The sequence below is a fragment of the Bos taurus genome, chromosome 8 (genome assembly GCF_002263795.3).
Source record: "Bos taurus isolate L1 Dominette 01449 registration number 42190680 breed Hereford chromosome 8, ARS-UCD2.0, whole genome shotgun sequence".
NCBI classification, from domain to species: domain Eukaryota; kingdom Metazoa; phylum Chordata; class Mammalia; order Artiodactyla; family Bovidae; genus Bos; species Bos taurus.
This window is the reverse complement of record NC_037335.1, coordinates 46894416-46916688: the sequence shown is the minus strand read 5'-3', so window position 1 is coordinate 46916688 and position 22273 is coordinate 46894416. Positions and strand designations below refer to the sequence as shown.

The following is a 22273-nucleotide window of genomic DNA, read 5'->3' as shown; positions in this document are numbered from 1 at the left end:
TAGAAAACAGATTTTGGGTTGTTGTCAGAATTAAACACCTGCAGATGAGTGGTTGGATCTATCAAGTGGCTAATCAGAAGAGTCTCTTCTGTTGTTAATCATGTGTAACATTTATGTACACTTTATATTGCAAAAATCTCTAGACTCACCCACACAGGTTACCTGTCAAGTAGACATTTGCCCGGGTATATCTCATGTCTTGACTCTTCCAGAAAATCAATTGGTTATGAGTGGTATATCTCATTTATCTCTGTAGCTTTAGCATTCATCACAATGTCTGGCACTAAATAGATACCACTAAAACGAAGATCATGGCATCTGGTCCCATCACTTCATGGGAAATAGATGGGGAAACAGTGTCAGACTTTATTTTTCTGGGCTCCAAAATCACTGCAGATGGTGACTGCAGCCATGAAATTAAAAGACACTTAATCCTTGGAAGAAAAGTTATGACCAACCTAGATAGCATATTCAAAAGCAGAGACATTACTTTGCCAACAAAGGTTCATCTAGTCAAGGCTATGGTTTTTCCAGTGGTCATGTATGGATGTGAGAGGTGGACTGTGAAGAAAGCTGAGTGCCGAAGAATTGATGCTTTTGAACTGTGGTGTTGGAGAAGACTCTTGAGAGTCCCTTGGACTGCAAGGAAATCCAACCAGTCCATTCTGAAGGAGATCAGCCCTGGGATTTATTTGGAAGGAATGATGCTAAAGCTGAAACTCCAGTTATTTGGGCACCTCATGCGAAGAAGAGTTGACTCATTGGAAAAGATTCTGATGCTGGGAAGGATTGGGGGCAGGAGGAGAAGGGGAAAACAGAGGATGAGATGGCTGGATGGCATCACTGACTCGATGGACGTGAGTCTGAGTGAACTCCGGGAGTTGGTGATGGACAGGGAGGCCTGGTGTGCTGCGATTCATGGCATTGCAAAGAGGTGGACACAAATGAGCTACTGAACTGAACTGAAGCAATTGTCGAGTGAATATGAACGAATGAATGAATGGCTTCAAACTGGTCTACACCTAAAGCTATGGAGTCCTATGGAATAATTCGGTAATCTTGTGAGGATTTGGTATCATTTTTCAACTTTATCTGGGTCATTCTCTTTTTCTAAATGTGTATGTTCATGATATAAATCTTCCTGTGGGGCAAAAGGGGTAACACAATCCTCCATTGAGCTGAGTGACATTCCAGGGTCCTTGGAATAAATCTGTCATTGGGAATGCACTCACCTCAAAGTAGGGCCACCATAGTATCCAGCCTAGTGAGTCTAAGTGAATCTTCAATCCGGGGACACAGCAGGTCAGTGATATCATAATTTCCTGTGTAATCCACCGTGATGAAGAGAGGTGTACACCAAGAGGTGTACAAGTACACTTGCATTGCACTCGGTGTCCTATGAGGCAGGATGGTGGAGTAGAAAGAGCACTAGACAAGGAATCAGAAGAACTGGGTTCTGGTTCTGGTTTTGCACTTGTTTTTCTAATGGTCTTAAGTAACTGGCTCTTTCTGGCTACATTGTTCTTCCCTCTTGAGTTGGACAAATCTCTTGCCTATCAAGTTTTTTGTAGGTACCAAATGAGATAATAATTATAGTATACTATTTTATCTAGGAGTTGGTACTTCTTGTGTGAAGGTGGTTTGTCAATTGTAAAAGATAGCCAAATTATGATAATTTTGTCCGTAGTCCTTAGGAGCAGTTTTATCTTCCTGATTTGGAATAGTATCTATCAATATAAAGTGGATTTTCATTCCAGCTATTTGATGCCTGGTGGAGGTAGCCCATTCTCACCAGTCTATTGATAAAAGAGTTAAAATTAGTTGTGATTGTTCCATATTCAAGAGATAATTGAGCTTTGACTGATAATGATGCACCTTCCTTGCTTTAATTCACTCTTCTATAATACAAAAACTATCTTTTAATAAAGTAGTCAATATGATCAGGCTTTTGTTGGCAAACAACACAGTAAAAGGACCTGAATTGTGAACCAGATCAGCTACTATCTCCATGGTATGATTTTAGAGGAAACTTAAGTCCTATTTCTCCTCATTCATTGATATTCAAAAATCCCTCATTGAGATAAATTTTTTCTTTCCACAGTTGGACATGAAGTTGAAATTTAAATCTCCTTCAAATAAGTAATATAGTAAGTTTTTACCAAGATGCAAAGGATTAATTGAAGGTATTTTTTGATAACAGCACTTGAGCAAGAGGGCATTAGATATATGCCATATAAAAGAAAAAAAGGGAGAACCATCAGTTCAGTTCAGTTCAGTCGCTCAGTCGTGTCCGACTCTTTGCGACCCCATGAATCGCAGCACACCAGGCCTCCCTGTCCATCACCAACTCCCAGAGTTCACTCAGACTCACATCCATCCAGTCAGTGATGCCATCCAGCCATCTCATCCTCTGTGGTCCCCTTCTCCTCCTGCCCCCAATCCCTCCCAGCATCAGAGTCTTTTCCAATGAGTCAACTCTTCGCATGAGGTGGCCAAATTACTGGAGTTTCAGCTTTAGCATCATTCCTTCCAAAGAAGTCCCAGGGCTGATCTCCTTTAGAATGGACTAAAAGTAACCAAATCTATCTTCTTACTTTACTCATTTAAGTACTGAGATTTAAAAATGGATTTATTTTTAAATGTACTTTCTAAAAAAGATTATCACAAAATAACTGCTGTGGGAAAAAAATACTGGAAGAAAAAGCTCCTATCTAAAATAAATGTTTTCTTGTATTCTATACTTGTCAAAAATATGTACTAGATAGGATCTGAGTTAACTCATTTTCAACATTTTTTTCACTACAGACTTATAAATGAATCTTTGAGGGACCAGCTATTGGTAACCATCCAGAAGACTTTCACATACACTCGAACCCAAGCTCAGCACCTCTTCATCATCCTCATGGAGTGCATGAAGAAGAAAGAACTGGTAGGTAACAGTGTGTCTGTGAGTGGCAGAGACCTCCCCATACCCCTTCTCTCTGTTTAACCATTTTCTTGAACCACACATCAATTGTTTCTCCTTTCCAGCCAAGCTCACAACCATCCTCAGGCTCCACTGGCTCCTGTAGCTTCCTCCCCTCAATAGCTGAGACATTGTGTTTTCTGCCCGGATTTAATGAAGTGTGGGCAGCAGGGTTCTAGCATCTTTTGCTACTGAAGCTCGCCCAAATGCTCTGATTGCCTCAGTGCAATGAGGTGAGGAGAGAACATAGGTTTCCTCCCAGAGAATGCTTCCACTGATCTTCTTAGGTTTAGGGTTTCACTTGGCTTGTGAGTTGTGAATTACTGATGTGCTTAGTATCTTAGTATCATTGATCTTAGTGGCTCAGGGTACAGGTTAATCTGTTCATGTGTATAGGTAGAAAATGAAGAAATGTACTCAAGGAAGTTTGGAAATTTCTATAATTTCGAAAGTGCCCTTCATAGCTACTGAAGAAGCATTTCTCACATCTCAGGAAAATGTCTTAGAAATGTGCCATCACAGGGACCTTCAGTTAGGGTGAGCAGAAATAGCAGGAGTTAACACTGAAGGAGCCCTTGCTATGTGCCAGGCAGAGTGCCAGATCATTCCACATATTAACTCATGTGATCTTAGCAACTGTCCCAGTGTGAGAGGTACAGCTGTTACTCTCACCTTCTAGATGAGGAAACTCCAAGTCACCTGATGAGTAAATCAGGAACTAGACTGAAAACCAATGGTATTTCATCTCTGTGGTAAGTATTTTTATTCAGAAATTGTCTCGTTGAAACAAAGGTAGTGCATCATCCACTCTAGGTCTATTCGTGGCGGGCCTCAGTGAGATGAGATTATTCTCAAAGGCCATGGGAGCCTACCTGCTGATGAGGAGGTAGAGGAGCGGTTCCCCCCTGAGCAGTGTTCTCACTCAGGCTGGGACAATCTCAAGCCTGCTGAGCATCCTAGAATGGTTATCCCTGCAGACATGAGGGTGCACTGCTCCTCCAGAGGGGCACCAGAGCCAGACCCTAAAAGAATCAGCTGTGAGGCAGGGCATGTGAGAGGAACTGGAGTGAGCTGCCTGCATCCAGTTCCCCAGTAGACTACAGGCTCCCCAGACCTGGGCTGGAACCATCTTGTTCACAACAGTGTCCCTATGTATGCAACAGTGGCTGGCACACAGTGGTGCTCACTGAGGCTGCCAGGAAGGAGGGAAGGAGGTGATTTCTCAATTTAAAGAACTAAATATTTAGGAAAAAAAAATCTGACTCAAATAAACAAGACTAAACTCCAGAAAGCATCACATAGCCCTTGTGAAAAGCCTTTCAGCAGCTTCTAGGTTTAGCATGAAAGGAGTGAGGTGAGGAGAATGGGACAGTACCTCTAATTCTTGAGTACCTGACCTAAGTAGTCTGGCTGCCCCATATAGAGAAGCCCGCATGGAGATCAGGTTCAGAATCATGACTGCCAGCATCCCAGGAGAGCCTCTATCAATCCTGAAAGTGCTACTTCCATCCTCCCATCTTGGAGGCAGTTATCTCACAAGCTATTAGTCTGTGTTTCCTCCACTTTTAAGAGGGGCATGAAACTCTGAGCTTCTGTCTGCCACAGAAGGGATTTTCTCCTGACTATTAATGATTTTACAATGCTAAGGTCAGTGACTATGAAAGCTTACCAGAACTCTGCATTTCAGCAGTCCTCCAAGTTTCCTAGAAAGGCAGTCAGGCTCAAAATTCTAAGAACTAGTTGGAAATCATAAAACCAAATGAGGCTGAATGTACTTTTCTGGGTATTTTATAGGACTGTTCCCTGGGATTCTTTCTGTTTGGTAATTGTCTTGTTGCTTAATCGTGGTCTCTGCTGAAATGTCAACTGTATTTTATGGTGACATATTCATTGTAAGAAATAATGAGGTATCCCTAGCTCTAGACTAAGGACATGTGATCTTAACAAGCAGTAAGTTGTCCTGATCTCCATCCACATCTGGGCAGAAATTAGGATTTTTAAAATCATAAGTGTAATTAATCTCCAGTTTTGAAGGACTGCGTGTATGGATAGTACTAGATGCTTTAGAAAGGAGGTGGGAGGAGCTCGGCATGATTTTTCTCCTTTTGAAGGAAGTAGGGGAGGGAACAGAGGCTGAAGAGTTGTGGGGATGTGTGCACAACCAGGACAAGCCACGCCAGGGCTCTCCTGCTGCAGAGCCCAGGTATCTCCTCCTCATCACACAACAGCAAGCATCCTTCAAGTTGCTTTTGTTTTCTTTTTTTCTTATTTAGGTGGTCTAAAGTTTTTATGGGACTTCCCTTGTGTTTTTACTCCCGGATTAGATATTTAATCCATCTAGTATTCGGTACAGAGTTTCCTTGCAACTTTTTAAAAGTTGAAGTATAGTTGATTTCTAGTATTTCAGGTGTACAGCAAAATGATTCATTTTTATATATATAATGTATATATATATATATATATATATCTTGTATACATATGTATAAAGAATTTTCAGATTCTTTCCCATTATAGTTTGCTACAAGATATTGAATATAGTTCCTTGTGCTATACAGTAGGTCCTTGTTGTTTATTTTATATATAGTAGTGTGTATCTGTTGATCCCTGTTATCCCTCCTCCCCTTTCCTCTTTGGTAACCATAAGTTCGTTTTCTATCTGTGAGTCCATTTCTGTTTTATAAATAAGTTCCTTTATATCATATTTTAGATTCCACATGTAAGTGCTAGCACATAGTATTTGTCTTTCTCTTTCTGACTTACTTTGCTGACTATGATCATCTCTAGGTCCGTTCACATTGCTGATGGCATCATTTCATTCTTTCTATGGCTGAGTAATGTTCTGCTGTATATTTGTACCACATCTTTAACCATTCATCCCTCAGTGGACACTTAGGTTGCTTCCATGTCATGAATATTGTAAATAATGCTGCTGTGAACACTAGGGTGCATGTTTCTTTTTGAATTAGTATTTTTGTCTTTTCTGGGTATATGCCCAGGAGTGGGATTGCTGAATCATATAGTAGCTCTATTTTTAGTCTTTTAAGGAACCTCCTTGCTGTTCTCCATAGTGGCTATACCAGTTTACATTCCCACCAACTAGTGTAGGAAGGTTCCTCTTCAAATTTCTTTTGATTCCCTTTATGAATGAAGTGGGATGTCATATCCTGAAGTCAGTCTAACCATTCATTTCCAAGTTCAACTTAAGGATTTGGTTCTAGAGCTGTTCTTACATCTTTCTCATCCCAGCATCCTATTTACAGTGTCATAAAGACCTGCACTACAGATGCATATTTAGCTTGTCAAATCAGGCCTCTGGGCTATGTGGCCTCATGGAAAATATGCCTTGTTGGGCTCTTTGTATGAGTGCTTCCTACACACTTCATATTGTTCCTGAAAAAAAAATCACTTCTACTCTGCTTATTTCCAAACTTGGGTCAAAACACCTCAGATCCTGTCATCTTCTGAGAAGATATATCCTTCTAGAAACCAACCCATGAGCTAAATCCCATCACTGTTATCTAGGAAAAAATATTAAAATAAAATCAATAAAAACTTTCCACAGCAACATAGTAATTTGGGGTCAAATGTAAGGGGTCAATGGTCCTCCACTTCCTTCTTCTCCAAAGGGATGTGGTCATAAAGAACATTAGGACAGGAAAAGAGGGCCCCAGTGGCTTAGCACACTCTGAGGCTGATTACATGTATAGAAAGCACAGAGCTTTTAGTTCCAGAGGACAGTGCCAGCTCCCTCCCTCTGCTGCTGCCTCTCGGAGCTCCCACCTGCCCTCTGAACTCCTGCAGAAGCTTCCCCCACATCCTCACTGCCAACCCACCAGCCTTAGCCTGGGCAGTACATTTTCTACAAACACTTTGTTGTGATGGAGTATTGATAGACTCAGCAATGTAAGCCCTATGATATGTGTGCCCCTAAACAAGTCATGGTGGAGGATGGCAGCTGCCTGGCTCCTTTTTTACAATCTTTCATTTCCACACTGATGGCTCCTCTAATTTGCTATCTTCCTTTCCCAGCTGCTGGACCTCCTAGGGACCAGTGCTATTCACTTTGCCACTGTTACCAAGTCTAAGCTTGCTTTGCCTGCAGCACAACAGGCCAATAAGTCTACAGATGAGGTGTTGGGGCAAGGAATACAACTTTATTTGGGAAGCAGCAGACTGAGAAGATGGCACACTAATGTCTCAAAATAACCATATTATCAGGGTCTGGATGTCAGGTTCTTTTATAAAACAGAGATGAGGGGAAAAGAGGAAGTAAAGCAAAAAGGCCATTAATCTAGCAAATATCTCCTGAAATGTCCAGCCATAGGGAGGGGATGTGTTAATTTCTTCCTTCCTATCCACTCATGGACAGGATCCAGAACAAAGGCATTTTGGTTTAACATTCAGGCAGAGATGCAGGGTTCCCCGAGGCCGATCTTTGTGTCTGTACAGCATCCTTTTAGTGAACAAAAGCTATGTGAAGCAAAGGTTCTGAAATAAAAGAAACAGACCCAACTTGGAGGCACAATTGGCTCTTCCCTGTAATACCACCACTTCCCAGTCACACCTGACAAATCATGTCTCCACTCAAAATTGATGCTGCTCTAAAATCCAAGTCCCACCCCCAAGTACAAGAATCTTTCCCCCCCTCCAACCATCACTTCATATCAAATTTGAATGCCAAGCTTCTCCATAATTCACTAGTCTGATACCAAATTCCTGAGATCATCCACATGAAATATACTTTCATCCACATAAAAGTATGTTTTAAAGTGTAGTTTTCTGTGTCCTATTCCTAGTTGATAGTCCAAACAATCACTCCCAAAGCTGAGTCATTGTTTGTAATTCAGTTAGGTCTTCGGTCATAGTGAGCAATCTCTTTATTCATCTCTAGTCAGTGGATCAGAGAAGGCAATGGCGCCCACTCCAATACTCTTGCCTGGAAAATTCCATGGATGGAGGAGCCTAGTAGGCTGCAGTCCATGGGGTCGCTAACAGTCAGACATGACTGAGTGACTTCACTTTCACTTTTCACTTGCATGCATTGAAGGAAATGGCAATCCACTCCAGTATTCTTGCCTGGAGAATCCCAGGGACGGGGGAGCCTGGTGGGTGGCCGTCTATGGGGACGCACAGAGTCGACACGAATGAAGCGACTTAGCAGCAGCAGCAGTAGCAGTCAGTGGACACCCTCTCCTGTTCTCTACAATCATTGTTCTAAACCTCTTACATGTTACTCTGACTGCTTCTCAGGGTGTTTTGTAATGCATTTCAGAATGTTTATGGTATGGCAACATGAAGTTCCTTCTTTCTTATAGCTTGGTCTTATTTCCAAATAATGATTATAAAATCTGGAAGTAAATGTTGCAACTAGACTATTATGTTTATCCAGTCCATCAATTCAAGATGTATAGGACTGAAAATAAACTGATTTTTTAAGACATTAGTCAAGAATCTTCCAAGGATGTCTATAGAAAAGAGGTAGTTTGGGGAGAATTGGAGGGGCCCTGGTATCTACCTTTATTTGGAAGATGATGGACAGAAACAACCTGAAGCTAAATTTAAGGAATAGGATCACTATTATGTCCCAGCAGCTGAAGGTGTAGCATCTCAATAGCATCATATTCTCACTTGGGTAGAGCACCTTCAGGCAAGGAAAAGCCAAGGACATAGAAAATGTGCTAATGGAATAAATTGAAGCAAAGATATTAGGTCATCAAGTTTGTGTCCTTTTCAGTAACTTCTCTGTAGCATTTGATGCTGTCAACTCCTCTTCCCTCTCCCACCTGAGAAGTCAGTGATGTTAGACTTTAGATTCTTTTTCTGATTCCTTGCCATTTCTCTTACAGTTCATTAATCTTTCTATTGCTAGCTCCTCTTCTTCCTCCTCATACTATAAAAAGAGATTTATCAAAGACCAGTTCTTGGCCGTTTCCCCTTTCATTTATTATTCTGACTTCAGTTATTTTGAGACAACTCCCAAATGCGTACATATCGAGCCTTGTCTTCCTCCAGGCTCCTTCATTTCCAGAGTCCATGCTTTCAAACATTGCCTCACTCTTCCTTTCTTAACCTATTGCTGTGCCCTATTAACCTGGTTCCCCCTAACCCAGTATCCCCCCATCAATCCATTTTATACACTGCAGGGATTTACAAACTTCTGTAAAGAGGCAGATGGTAAGTAGGTTAGGTTTTGTGTGCCCCAAACAGGTCTGTCACATATTTTTCTGTTTGTTTATTTGATTTTAAACAAACCTTTAAAATATAAGAACCATTCTAAGTTTATTGGCTATAGGAAAACAGACCAGGGGCCAAATTTGACCCTCAAATTACGGTTTGTTGACCCCTGCTGTATAGTACAGAGAAGGCAGTGGCACCCCACTCCAGTGTTCTTGCCTGGAGAATCCCAGGGACGGGAGAGCCTGGTGGGCTTCTGTCTATGGGGTCGCACAGAATTGGACACGACTGAAGCGACTTAGCAGCAGCAGCAGCAGCTGTATAGTATTGCTAGACACTCTTGCTGGAGGATAGAACCAGTTCCATCAGTCCTTTGAATATGGAGTATAATGTGTTGCTTATAGTGCCAGTTTTATATTTCACCACTTTTTTACAGACCCCTCATACTAACCAAGCTAATTTTCTTGCAGTCCTTTTTTAATGTCCTACTTCCTTGAATTTGTTCAAGTGTAGAGCCCTCTCTTTAGCCATAGCCAGTTGCCAAACTCATGCACATATATGCACATACATGCACACATGCGCGTGCACACACACACACACCTAGAAGATACCTCACACCTTTATTTGTAACTCTCTTGTGGCATTTATTTGTACTTTTAAGTTATTTATATATATAAAAATATATATCCAGCTTTCCATGTAAGCTGTTAAGAGCAGAGTCTCTAATTTGTTATTCTGTTTCCCCTGCATTCACTATCCCTAACTGTGCTTATTGGATCCCAATAAATCTTTGTTTAATGGGTGTGAGTGAATGAATGAATTCAGATGAATATACATTAAGGCAGAGAGGTACATATTTAGAATCCACAAATTGCCCTAAAATCTTTACTAATACAGTGTCTTGTATCCTTAAGTTTTCATAGATTGGTTTATGGATGTACATTTGATTTGGGGCCAATTGCGTAAATTACTGGACCTAGGGGAGGTATCTCAGTATGGTGGTTATGAGGAACAAGCTCTCAAAACAGAAAAACCTATATTCAAATTCTGTCTATGAGTCACTACAGATGCAAGTTAGAGTATACATGTAGATACCTACTCTTATCTTTGTTTTTTCCTCTAGTCCTGGTTATAATTGTCTTTGGGGCACAGTTTAACTTGAGTCACTTGTCATCCATCTTCATGTTCATCTCCCTTCCTGCTCATCTTCACAGACAGAGAGTATAGACAAGAGGAACCATATAGGTAAAGTCCTCCTTGGTAGGAAAGGAGTGAGCCTGTGTCTTCCTTGTTTGACATCAGTGCCCAAACAAGTGCAGCAGATTTCCTATGGCCACAAAGGAAAAAATTTCTCAGAGCTGAAAAAGGTATTTTTAAGCCAAATGGCTAAAAGTCATAGATTCATGTATCAAGGTTAGAAAATAGTTCTATCTAACATAGGAAGGATTGGGGGCAGGAGGAGAAGGGGACGACAGAGGATAAGATGGCTGGATGGCATCACTGACTCGATGGATGTGAGTTTCAGTGAACTCCGGGAGTTGGTGATGGACAGGGAGGTCTGGCGTGCTGCAATTCATGGGGTTGCAAAGAGTCAGACACGACTGAGCGACTGAACTAAACTGAACTGAACATAGTACATGGGAAGAAATAGAAATGCTCTTTGAGATCAATGCTGAATTGTACCTAGATCCTTTTAAGTTCATTTAAGTCTCCCTATAACATAATTTAAGTTTCTCAGATGGCGCTAATGGTAAAGAACCCACCTGCCAATGCAGGAGATTAAAAGATGCGGGTTCAATCCCTGGGTCGGGAAGATACCCTGGAGGAAGGCATGGCAGTCCACTCCAGTATTCTTGCCTGGAGAATCCCATGGAGAGAGGACCCTGGAGGGCTACAGTCCATAGTGTAGCAAAGAATTGGACACAACTGAAAAGACTTAGCATGCACATGCATAACATAATTTAAGGCCGGACACAACTGAGCGACTAAACACAGCACAGCACATATATGAGATGGTGGAAAGGGGATGTAGGGGAAGTATTACTCCATTAAAAATGTTTCCATATTAGTTCTTAAAACACAGTGGGTAATTTTTGGAAGTTCTGAAGCTCTTTAGGTGATTAGAATATCCTTATCTTAGGAATAAGGATGATGAAGGCTTTGGAGTCAATGCGTCTGACTTCAAATCCTACATCTGTCATTTAATATGTAGCAATAGGCAAGTTATTTAGTGTTTAGATTAGTTAGTTTTCTCTTCCAGGAAGTTGAGATAATGATAGTATTTATGTTATGGGGTTAATTATAAGGGTTAAATGAGTTAATATATGCAAAGAACACAGTGAGCATTAAATAAATACTTTTACTGTAACACTAATGATGATGTCTATATAACACTTTAACAAAGATGATTTTCTTGTCATCTTATTTGATACTGCAGTCAACCTTGCTAAGGTCAGTTTTAGTATTTCCTAGGGAAACCAAGACTCAAAGATTTAAGTATAAGCCCAACATCAGGTAGCTTATTAGAGGTAACCCCAAGACTTGAACCAAGAGCATCTTTCTGCAAGTTCTCAGCTCTTTCCCCAATGTTTCAGCTGATTCCATGTTCTAAATATCAGGTATGACCAAGTTTAAAATGATTTAATGTATACTTAACGGCTGATTCATGTTCAGTTCAGTTCAGTTCAGTTCAGTCGCTCAGTCATGTCTGACTCTTTGTGACCCCATGAATCGCAGCACGCCAGGCCTCCCTGTCCATCACCAACACCCGGAGTTCACCCAAACCCACATCCATCGAGTCGGTGATGCCATCCAGCCATCTCATCCTCTGTTGTCCCCTTCTCCTCCTGCCCCCAATCCCTCCCAGCATCAGAGTTTTTTCCAGTGAGTCAACTCTTCACATGAGGTGGCCAAAGTACTGGATTCATGTTGATGTATGGCAAAAATCATCACAATATGGTATTATTCTCCAATTAAAATAAATTAATCAATTAAAAAAATAAAATAGGAGCTCATTTACTCTTTCATTTCTATAATAATCAGAGCAAATATTTACTAGATTTTTAGAGTCCTGGAAAGAAAAGAATACATATTGATATTCCTGGAATGCCCTCTACCCCTATACAGTAGGCATTATAGTCCTGTAGGGAAAATGTAAGCACAGTGTCCAAATCACTTGAAATTTCTTCATCAAGGCATACTGAAATTATTCTTTTCCAGCATAATATTTTAATCAGGCTAACTAGGAACCCCAAATTAAAGATCAACTCTCCTATATTCTCATAGCATATTCATTGAAATAAAAAAGAAATTTGAATGAAATTTCACTTACACAAGTTCTTTATAAGACAACCAATAATAATGAGAAGAACACCTTTCATCAAATGATGCATGACGTATAATGCCTTATAATAGAAAAAGGTCTGTTGCACTCCTTGTGTTATTTGAGCTGCAAAGTAAATGGGACAGGAATTACATCTTTTTTTTCAGTTAGTTAGAAAAATTAAACAAATTGAGGAAGATTACAGAAGTATACAGAAAATAGCCATTGGAGTTTTAACCTTATAATCCAGGTCTCAGATTCTTTCTCATAATCAACAAAAATGCATAGAATTTTAATGCCTCTTTCAACCATATTCATTTAAAAATACTAATAGAGTAAGGCAGTGGGGAAATATAGCAAGTATTTTCTTTTACTAAGAAAAATAAAATAATGCAATAATTAAAATATAAATAATGTACAGAAATAAACACATTGTTGTTTTATTTTATTTCCTTTAAGAGCTGACTTACTAAATAATTTACTTGACAATTGGTTTGAGTTCCAACTCTAGAAAGACTGTTCATCTTACTTCCACTCTTTATTTTCCCTAGCCTCCCTGGTCCAGTGTCTCACCATTTTCTCCTAGATCTTTGGTATGTGCTTGGTCTCACTGCCACCAGTCTCTCCATTCCAACTAACACTCAACTGCTCAATGAATCCTTTTAAAGAACATCTCTTATGACTTCCCATCTACTCAGAAACCCATATCTCACTCTTCAATGTTTTCCAAAGTGAAGAAAACCCACTACCAATTGCATATGAGATAATTTCAGGTAGAATGCAAATTCATTTTATTATTTTAAAAGGTATGTTTTTATTTACATATGTATTAGAAATGATTATAATAAAACACAAAACCACAGATATTAAGCCTTAAAAAATAAAAGTTTTAAAGGAGGATCAGTTTGAAAAAAGATCTAATTGTCATATTAAGATATAAATAATGGCAGAAAGATGAAAATTGTACAAGAATGACTGTAGGTTGAAACATACTGGTTTTCAAAATTAATTTTCAGTTTCTTAACCTAGCGTTCAAGATCCTCTGTGATCCAGATCTAGTCTACTTTTCTGGTCAACAGTGAACAGTACTACTACTTTTGTCCCTTATTACTCTAGTCACCATATCTAATTTTCTTTGAGAGAAAAGACTGTGCCTAATACATCTTTCTGCATTTTGTGCAAGCTCTTGAATCCTCTCTCAAAGTTAAATGCACTGGGTCCTATAAGCAGTGGGACAGAGTTCACTCCTACCCTTCAGCCTATTCCCAAACAGGAACTTTTCTATTCTAAATGGGAATACATGGACTAGTGTTTTCCCTGAATTCAATAGAGCAACAAATCAGCCTAGTGTCCAAGAACAACTAGAAGTCTCTAGGGAGTTCTGTGAATCCTCTGAAAATGTACATAAGATTCTGTGTGTGTATGCATTTCATGGAAAGAATGCATTCAATTCTCAGATTCCCCAAGGTATGACTAACTCCAGAGTTAAGAACCACTATATTAGAGGCCTCTCCATGGCAGCAACCAAATTATAATCATGGGAATCATAAACTTTGCCTCTCATTCCTTCTGGTTCCTCAGAGATATCCCATTTAGATAAACATTTAAACTCTGAGCAATTTTTAAATGTGTGAACTTCCACATTTTTCAATATGAGTTTTGTAGAGATAACCTCTTCCATGCTAAATAGTCAATCATGCATTTTAGGAAGATATCCACTTATAAATGGACTATGATCCAAGGATCTATTTACATTCCAGAATCCATTTTCTGATATAGCAGTGTAAATAATTTAGCCAAACTCTGGTTTGCTATAAAAAGTCTAAGAACAGGAAACCACAAAGTGTTGTAGGAAGGAAGGAAAAGATTGTCATTCCCTTCTTTGGGACATCCTCATCATCTTCCTCCAGTGTTACCCATCCCCCACCTCCTATAATTCCACGTCCTGCCTGCACAGCATCTTATCTGGAAATCTGAAGTCCCAGCAGCAGGACTGAAAGCTCTTTGACCTCTGTAACTTGCTTGAGCTTCCAACAGCGGAAACTTACTGAACCAAAGGAATAATTGATTAGGGGACTTTAAGGTAGTAAAACAAATTAAGAGGGAAATACAGGCAGGAAGGACAATGAAAAGGTAGGATGTTGAGTCTTTTTTGGAAATCTTCTAATGTCAACTCTCATATTCAAATCATTTCCAAACTCTGCTCCCTACAGCATCTTCATGATGTGGAAAGACCCGGAGAAAAGGCATGCTGAACATGACGTAGCTACCTTTTCTCTGTTTTAAATTCATCTTAGTTCTCCAACCCTTTCCCAGTAATACTTCAGTCAACTAAAGTTAACTAAAGTTTGAAAATTACTTCTTCAAAATAGACAGTGTTTCCCAGCTTATTCCCTTCCTCCTCTTCTTTTATTCCATAGTTCTTTCTTTTAATTTAGTTAAAGTATAATTGATAAACGAGCTTCCCTGGTAGCTCAGATGGTAAAGAATCTGCCTGCAATGTGGGAGACCTGGGTGCAGTCCTTGGGTTGGGAAGATCCCCTGCAGGAGGCATGGCAACGCACTACAGTATTCTTGCCTGGAGAATCCCACGAACAGAGGAGCCTGATGGGCTACAGTCCATGGGGTCACAAAGAATAGGACGTGAATAGGCACAGCATAGTTGATTTCCAGTGTGTTAATTTCTGCTGTACAGCAGAGTGACTCAGTTATTCAAATATATATACTTTTTCATATTCTTTTCCATTATGGTTTATCACAATATTGAATTTAGTTCCCTGTACTGTATAGTAGGTGCTTGTTGTTTATCCAGCCAATGTATAGTAGTTTGCATCTGCCAATTCCAACCTCCCACTTTTCCATCCCCACCCAACCTCCTCTTTGGAAACCACAAGTCTGTTTGTTCTCTATGTCTGAGTAAGTTTCTGTTTCATAGCTATGTTCATTTGTGTCAAATTTTAGATTCCACATAAAGTGACATCATATAGTATTTGTCTTTCTGACTTTTTAATTTGTTTTTAATTGAAAGATAATTTCTTTACAATATTGTGTTGGTTTCTGCTATACAGCAACATGAATTAGCCATAGGTATACATATGTCTATACAAAACTGTACAAAAAAGATCAATACAAAAAAGATCTTCATGACCCAGATAATCATGATGGTGTGATCACTCACCTAGAGCCAGACATCCTAGAATGCAAGGTCAAGTGGGCCTTAGGAAGCATCGCTATGAACAAAGCTAGTAGAGGTGATGGAATTCCAGTTGAGCTATTTCAAATCCTAAAAGATGATGCTGTGAAAGTGCTGCACTCAATATGCCAGCAAATTTGGAAAACTCAGCAGTGGCCATAGGACTAGAAAAGGTCAGTTTTCATTCCAATCCCAAAGAAAGGAAATGCCAAAGAATGCTCAAACTACCGCACAATTGCACTCATCTCACATGCTAGTAAAGTAATGCTCAAAATTCTCCAAGCCAGGCTTCAACAGTACATGAACCATGAACTTCCAGATGTTCAAACTAGATTTAGAAAAGGCAGAGGAACCATAGATCAAATTGCCAACATCCACTGGGTCATCAAAAAAGCAAGAGAGTTCCTGAAGAACATCTACTTCTGCTTTATTGACTGTGCCAAAGCCTTTGACTGTGTGGACCACAACAAACTCTGGAAAATTCTGAAAGATATGGGAATACCAGACCACCTGACCTGCCTCTTGAGAAACCTGTATGCAGGTCAGGAAGCAACAGTTAGAACTGGACTTGGAACAACAGACTGGTTCCAAATAGGGAAAGGAGCACGTCAAGGCTCTATATTGTCATCCTGCTTATTTAACTTATATGCAGAGTACATCATGAGAAACGCTGGGCTGGAAGAAGCACAAGCTGGAATCAAGATTTCCGGGAGAAATATCAATAACCTCAGATATGCAGACAACACCACCCTTATGGCAGAAAGTGAAGAGGAACTAAAGAGCCTCTTGATGAAAGTGAAAGAGGAGAGTGAAAAGGTTGGCTTAAAGCTCAACATTCAGAAAACTAATATCATGGCATCTGGTCCCATCACTTCATGGGAAATAGATGGGGAAACAGTGAAAACAGTGAGAGGCTTTATTTTTTGGGCTCCAAAATCACTACAGATGGTGACTGCAGCCATGAAATTAAAAGATGCTTGCTCCTTGGAAGAAAAGTTATGACCAACCTAGACAGCATATTAAAAAGCAGAGACATGACTTTGCCAACAAAGGTCTATCAAGTCAAGGCTATGGTTTTTCCAGTAATCATGTATGGATGTGAGAGTTGGACTATAAAGAAAGCTGAGCCCAAAGAATTGATGCTTTTGAACTGTGGTATTGGAGAAGACTCTTGAGAGTTCCTTGGACAGCAAGGAGATCTAACCAGTCCATTCTAAAGGAAATCAGTCCTGAATATTCATTGGAAGGACTGATGCTGAAGCTGAAGCTCCAATACTTTGGCCACCTGCTGCGAAGAACTGACTCATTTGAAAAGACCCTGATGCTGGGAAAGATTGAGGGCAGGAGGAGAAGGGGACGACAGAGGATGAGATGGTTGTATGGCATCACTGACTCAACGGACATGAGTTTGAGTAAACTATGAGAGTTAGTGATGGACAGGGAGGCCTGGTGTGCTGCAGTCCATGGGGTCACAAAGAGTCGGACATGACTGAGCCACTGAACTGAACTGACTAATACGTATCCCCCTCCCTCTTGAATCTGACTTACTTTGTTTAACAGGATAATCTATGGGTCCATCTGTGTTGCTGCAAATGACATTATTTCATTCTTGTTATGGCTGAGTAATATTCCATTGTGTATATGTGAACCACATCTTCTTTATCCATTTTTCTGTCAGTGGATACTTAGGTTGTTTCCGTGTCTTGGCTATTGAGAATAGTGCTCCTATGAACATAGGGATGCATGTATCTTTTCTCACTATAGTTTTGTCAGGATATACGCCCAGGAGTGGGATTGCTAGATCAAAAGGCAGCTCCATTTTTAGCTTTTGAGGGCAACCTCCATACTGTTTTCCATAGTGGCTGTACCAATTTATATTCCCACCAATAGTGTAAGACACTTCCTCCACCTCTGATTACACAATTTTACACAAACCTGTAAGTTTTATTGTGTTTTTGACCTATAGTGTTTGCAGGAGGAAGAGGAGAGTAGAGGGTTGAGGGGAAAATAAATAGGAAGAAATTAGAGAGGCTATTTATATACATAAGTTACCATAAACCAGGTGTCTGAAACCAGATACTTTCTACTTTCTTTTCCGTGCTAATCAATGTGTATAAAATACCTTCTATCATTTGAACTCATTTGCTCACACTTCCTTCTATATTTGTATTTATGCTTCTTCTTATTAGATGTGAGGCTCAGTAAATGAATACATTCATCAAATTCCAAAGTTTCAGGCAGGGCCATTAGCCTGGTGTTGATCACATGTTGCTCAATATATCATTTTCCCAAGTTTCACCAAACCCAAAACTTGACCTGAGGAAATTACCCCAATCAGAGAAGACAAACTGCACAAAGATCACTGCTGCTCTATTATCTCTGTCATTTAGTTTTGGGTTTTTACTTGACCATCTTATCCCTCAAAAAGAATTTAAATATTGTATCCACCAGTCTCCTTTCCATTAAATAATATTCCCTTTCTTTTTCATTCTCACTTGGCATTTGTGTTTTCTTTATTCTCTGCCCATTTGTCCACTTCCAATGTTTGTTATTGGCACATGGCTATCAACCGTGGGGCCAGTGCTCAGCCCTTATTCTGGAACTGGTCTGTCATCTTCATTCCTTAGTGATGTGACTTACACTTCAACCTTCCCTATGCTTGTGGGCCTTAGCATTTGCCTGTGGCAGCCACATAACTGTAGTTTCCTTCCCCTACTTCTTCTCCTTCTTTTTAATTCGTAGAAACATAGACATATAATTCATAGAAGCATAGAGGCTTAGAGTATTAAGAAACCGCTTAGTAGTGATTCTCAGCCTTGGCTGCACATTAGAATCACCTGGGGAGCTTTAAAAACTGCTGATGCCTAGACCCCACACCTGGATCCCTCACTCAGTTCTGGAGTATTTCCTGAGTGTGAAAAATGTTAAAAAGCTCTCCAAGTGGGACTTTATCATATAAGACAATGCTTTCTTCTGCACCATTATCACTTACGTGTTCTATTTCCTTCTGTGCCTTTGGGCTTAGAGAAGGTTTAGCATAATTTTCCACAAGGAGATGGACTCATTTTTCTGTGAAATAAATTAAAAATCCACTTATATGAAATACATTATTTTCCAAAGATACCAGCAAATGAAGTATCATGATCCAATGAGAACACACCTGGTGGCACTGGGCGGAGAAAGAGCATTATTAAGTAAAATTGGCTCCTACTGACTTGATTTTAAATGTTGTGATCACATCCTCCTCCACCCTCCTCCAAACACTTGGCCATGACTTACAACAGTGGTGAGAATGACTGTTGGGGTCTCACACCACATTATGGGCTCTCTACACACGCCAGTGATAAGCCATGCAACGATAAAAGACAGGTAAGAGGCTGAAGGTATCACTGAGTCATGGAGGAAAGGGAAGAAAGGGAGGAAGTAGAGGAGGAAAGAAAAAAAGGAATAATCCATCCCTGGCAATGGCAACGGCAAACCACTTGCCTGGAAAATCCCATGGGCTGTAGTCCATGGGGTCGCGAAGTGTTGGACACAACTGAGCGACTTCACTTTCACTTTTCACTTTCATGCATTGGAGAAGGAAATGGCAACCCACTCCAGTGTTCTTGCCTAGAGAATCCCAGGAATGGGGGAGTCTGGTGGGCTGCCGTCCTATGGGGTCACACTAGCTTGCCAGTTGCTTTTTGTAATTTTATCTTCACTACAATACCAAGAGGCAAATAATGCCATCCCTATTTTTACAGATTAAAAGGGTTCTTGGAGTGACTGGAGGCCACTCAGCTAGTAAGTGGCCTGAATGGCCTCCTCCAACCACTTCTGCCTTACTGTCATCACCTGTTCAAAGTCTACTGCCCTAGTTTTGAAGGGGACATAGACTCTCCAGATCTGAGTGAAATAAAGTTGCAAGTGGAAGGAAGGGCAGTCTGCACCCAGGGGAGGAACGCTACATCTCTCATCCCTCTGGGGAGGCAAGCTGACTTAGGATCCAAGAAATGGAGTTTGAGTTTTTCAGGCAGCATGTTGACCTCCAAAGGGATCTGGGTCACAGGAAAAACAAATTCCAACAGAGGTCCCAGCAGGTGCTATTATACATGAATGCAAAGTCTTGAATGGTGAATCTCGTTTGCCAGGCTTCCCCAGGAAATGGGCTGGAGGACTTCTATTATTGGGGACAGTTTTGGTTGTTGTGAGAAGGCAGAACATTCACAAAAACCCACCATTCTTTCATCTAACAACACTAAGACACAGTCAAATGCTAATAATTCAAACACCTGGATAAACCTGTACTACAGCCAAATGGCATCATTTTGTTTCCATAATTGTAGAGAACAGAATGATAACCAAAGGGAGAAATCTCTTACAATATAGTATTTAGGGGTGGGAGGTGGCCAACTCTCAAGAGAGATTTTCCCAAGGAATGATTACCAGTGTTCACCCTGTTTTTCTTGCTCTAGCTCTGGTCTCTCATCTCAGTCACTCTGGTCTTCTTTCACCTCAAACACCCCTGAGGCTTTTTTGGTCTTAGACATTTGCTTATATCTTCCATTTGTCTGAAACCTTTCCTTCCAGCCTTCATGTTGCTGGCTCTTATTCTTCATTTACAGCTTGAACATCACCTCCTCCAGGAAGCCTTCCCTGACCACCCTATAAAAGCAGTGCCCCCCCCTTTTTTTAATTTAATTTTATTTAACTTTACAATGTTGTGCCACAGGTATACATGTGTTCCCCATCCTGAACCCTCCTCCTCCCTCCCCATACCATCCCTCTGGGTCATCCCAGTGCACCAGCCCCAAGCATCCAGTATCGTGCATCGAACCTGGACTGGCGACTCATATCATATATGATATTATACATATTTCAATGCCATTCTCCCAAATCATCCCACCCTCTTCCTCTCCCACAGAGTCCAAAAGACTGTTCTATACATCAGTGTCTCTTTTGCTGTCTCGTATACAGGGTTATTGTTATCATCTTTCTAAATTCCATATATATGCATTAGTATACTGTATTGGTGTTTTTCTTTCTGGATTACTTCACTCTGTATAATAGGCTCCAGTTTCATCCACCTCATTAGAACTGATTCAAATGTATTCTTTTTAATGGCTGAGTAATACTCCATTGTGTATATATACCACAGCTTTCTTATCCATTCATCTGCTGATGGACATCTAGGTTGCTTCCATGTCCTGGCTATTATAAACAGTGCTGCGATGAACAAAGGCTGTGAAAAGAGACAAAGAGGGTCACTATATAATGATCAAAGGATCAATCCAAGAAGAAGATATAACAATTATAAATATATATGCACCCAACATAGGAGCACCTCAATATGTAAGACAAATACTAATAAGTATGAAAGGAGAAATTAACGATAACACAGTAATAGTGGGAGACTTTAATACCCCACTCACACCTATGGATAGATCAACTAAACAGAAAATTAACAAGGAAACACAAACTTTAAATGATACAATAGACCAGTTAGACCTAACTGATATCTATAGGACATTTCATCCCAAAACAATGAATTTCACCTTCTTCTCAAGTGCACATGGAACCTTCTCCAGGATAGATCACATCCTGTGCCATAAATCTAGCCTTGGTAAATTCAAAAAAAATTGAAATCATTCCAAGCATCTTTTCTGACCACAATGCAGTAAGATTAGATCTCAATTAAAGGAGAAAAACTATTAAAAATTCCAACATATGGAGGCTGAACAACACGCTGCTGAATAACCAACAAATCACAGAAGAAATCAAAAAAGAAATCAAAATTTGCATAGAAACGAATGAAAATGAAAACACAACAACGCAGTGCCCCCTTTTCATTCCATTATTTGTTCCCTAGTAGCATTTACCACCAGAGAAGGCGATGGCACCCACTCCAGTATCTTGCCTGGAAAATCCCATGGGCGGAGGAGCCTGGTAGGCTGCAGTCAATGGGGTCGCTGAGAGTCAGACACAACTGAGCAACTTCACTTTCACTTTTCACTTTCATGCATTGGAGAAGGAAATGGCAACCCACTCCAGTGTTCTTGCCTGGAAAATCCCAGGGATGCGGGAGCCTGGTGGGCTGCCATCTATGGAGTTGCAGAGTCGGACACGACTGAAGCGACTTAGCAGCAGCAGCAGCAGGAGCATTTACCACACTTGACAATCCTCTCATTTATTTATATTTGCACATATTTTTGTTTATCTGCACCTTTAGCCTCTACAAAAGCATATCTGTCTTGCCCAGCATGTCACACATTTCTAAATACAAAGTAGATGCTCAATTTAAATATTTGCTGAATAGCAAACAAAGCCTATGTCTGCCATGTCTGATGCTGTGTCTTCTCCCCCTACTCTTTTTTATAACTACTCTTTAGGGTGGGCTCTATTTCAGACGCTATGCTATTGACACTTTGCTCATATTTCATTTAAGACTCAAAACACTCCTATGTGATAGATGTTATTTCTCTATTTTACAAATTAAGAAATTAAGGTTTGATAAATTAGTATTCTTGCCTAAGCCAAGATCATAACTGAAACAGCCAGGATTCAAACACAGGTGTGTCTAATTCCAAAGCTTGTGCTCTTTTAAACAGGAATGTTGGAGAGGACAAATAATCTTTCC

At 40.2% G+C, this 22273-nt stretch overlaps 1 protein-coding gene across 9 annotated transcripts in view; it reads left to right on the top strand.

The window, feature by feature from the left end:
• Positions 1-22273, top strand: part of TRPM3 (transient receptor potential cation channel subfamily M member 3) — a 607343-nt gene that overhangs the window by 401822 nt on the left and 183248 nt on the right. For all 9 annotated transcript variants that reach the window (XM_059889200.1, XM_059889199.1, XM_059889198.1 and 6 more), the window contains one exon: positions 2806-2929. In XM_059889200.1, coding sequence (XP_059745183.1) covers positions 2806-2929 — 124 coding nt within the window. The remainder of the gene's footprint in view (positions 1-2805; positions 2930-22273) is intronic.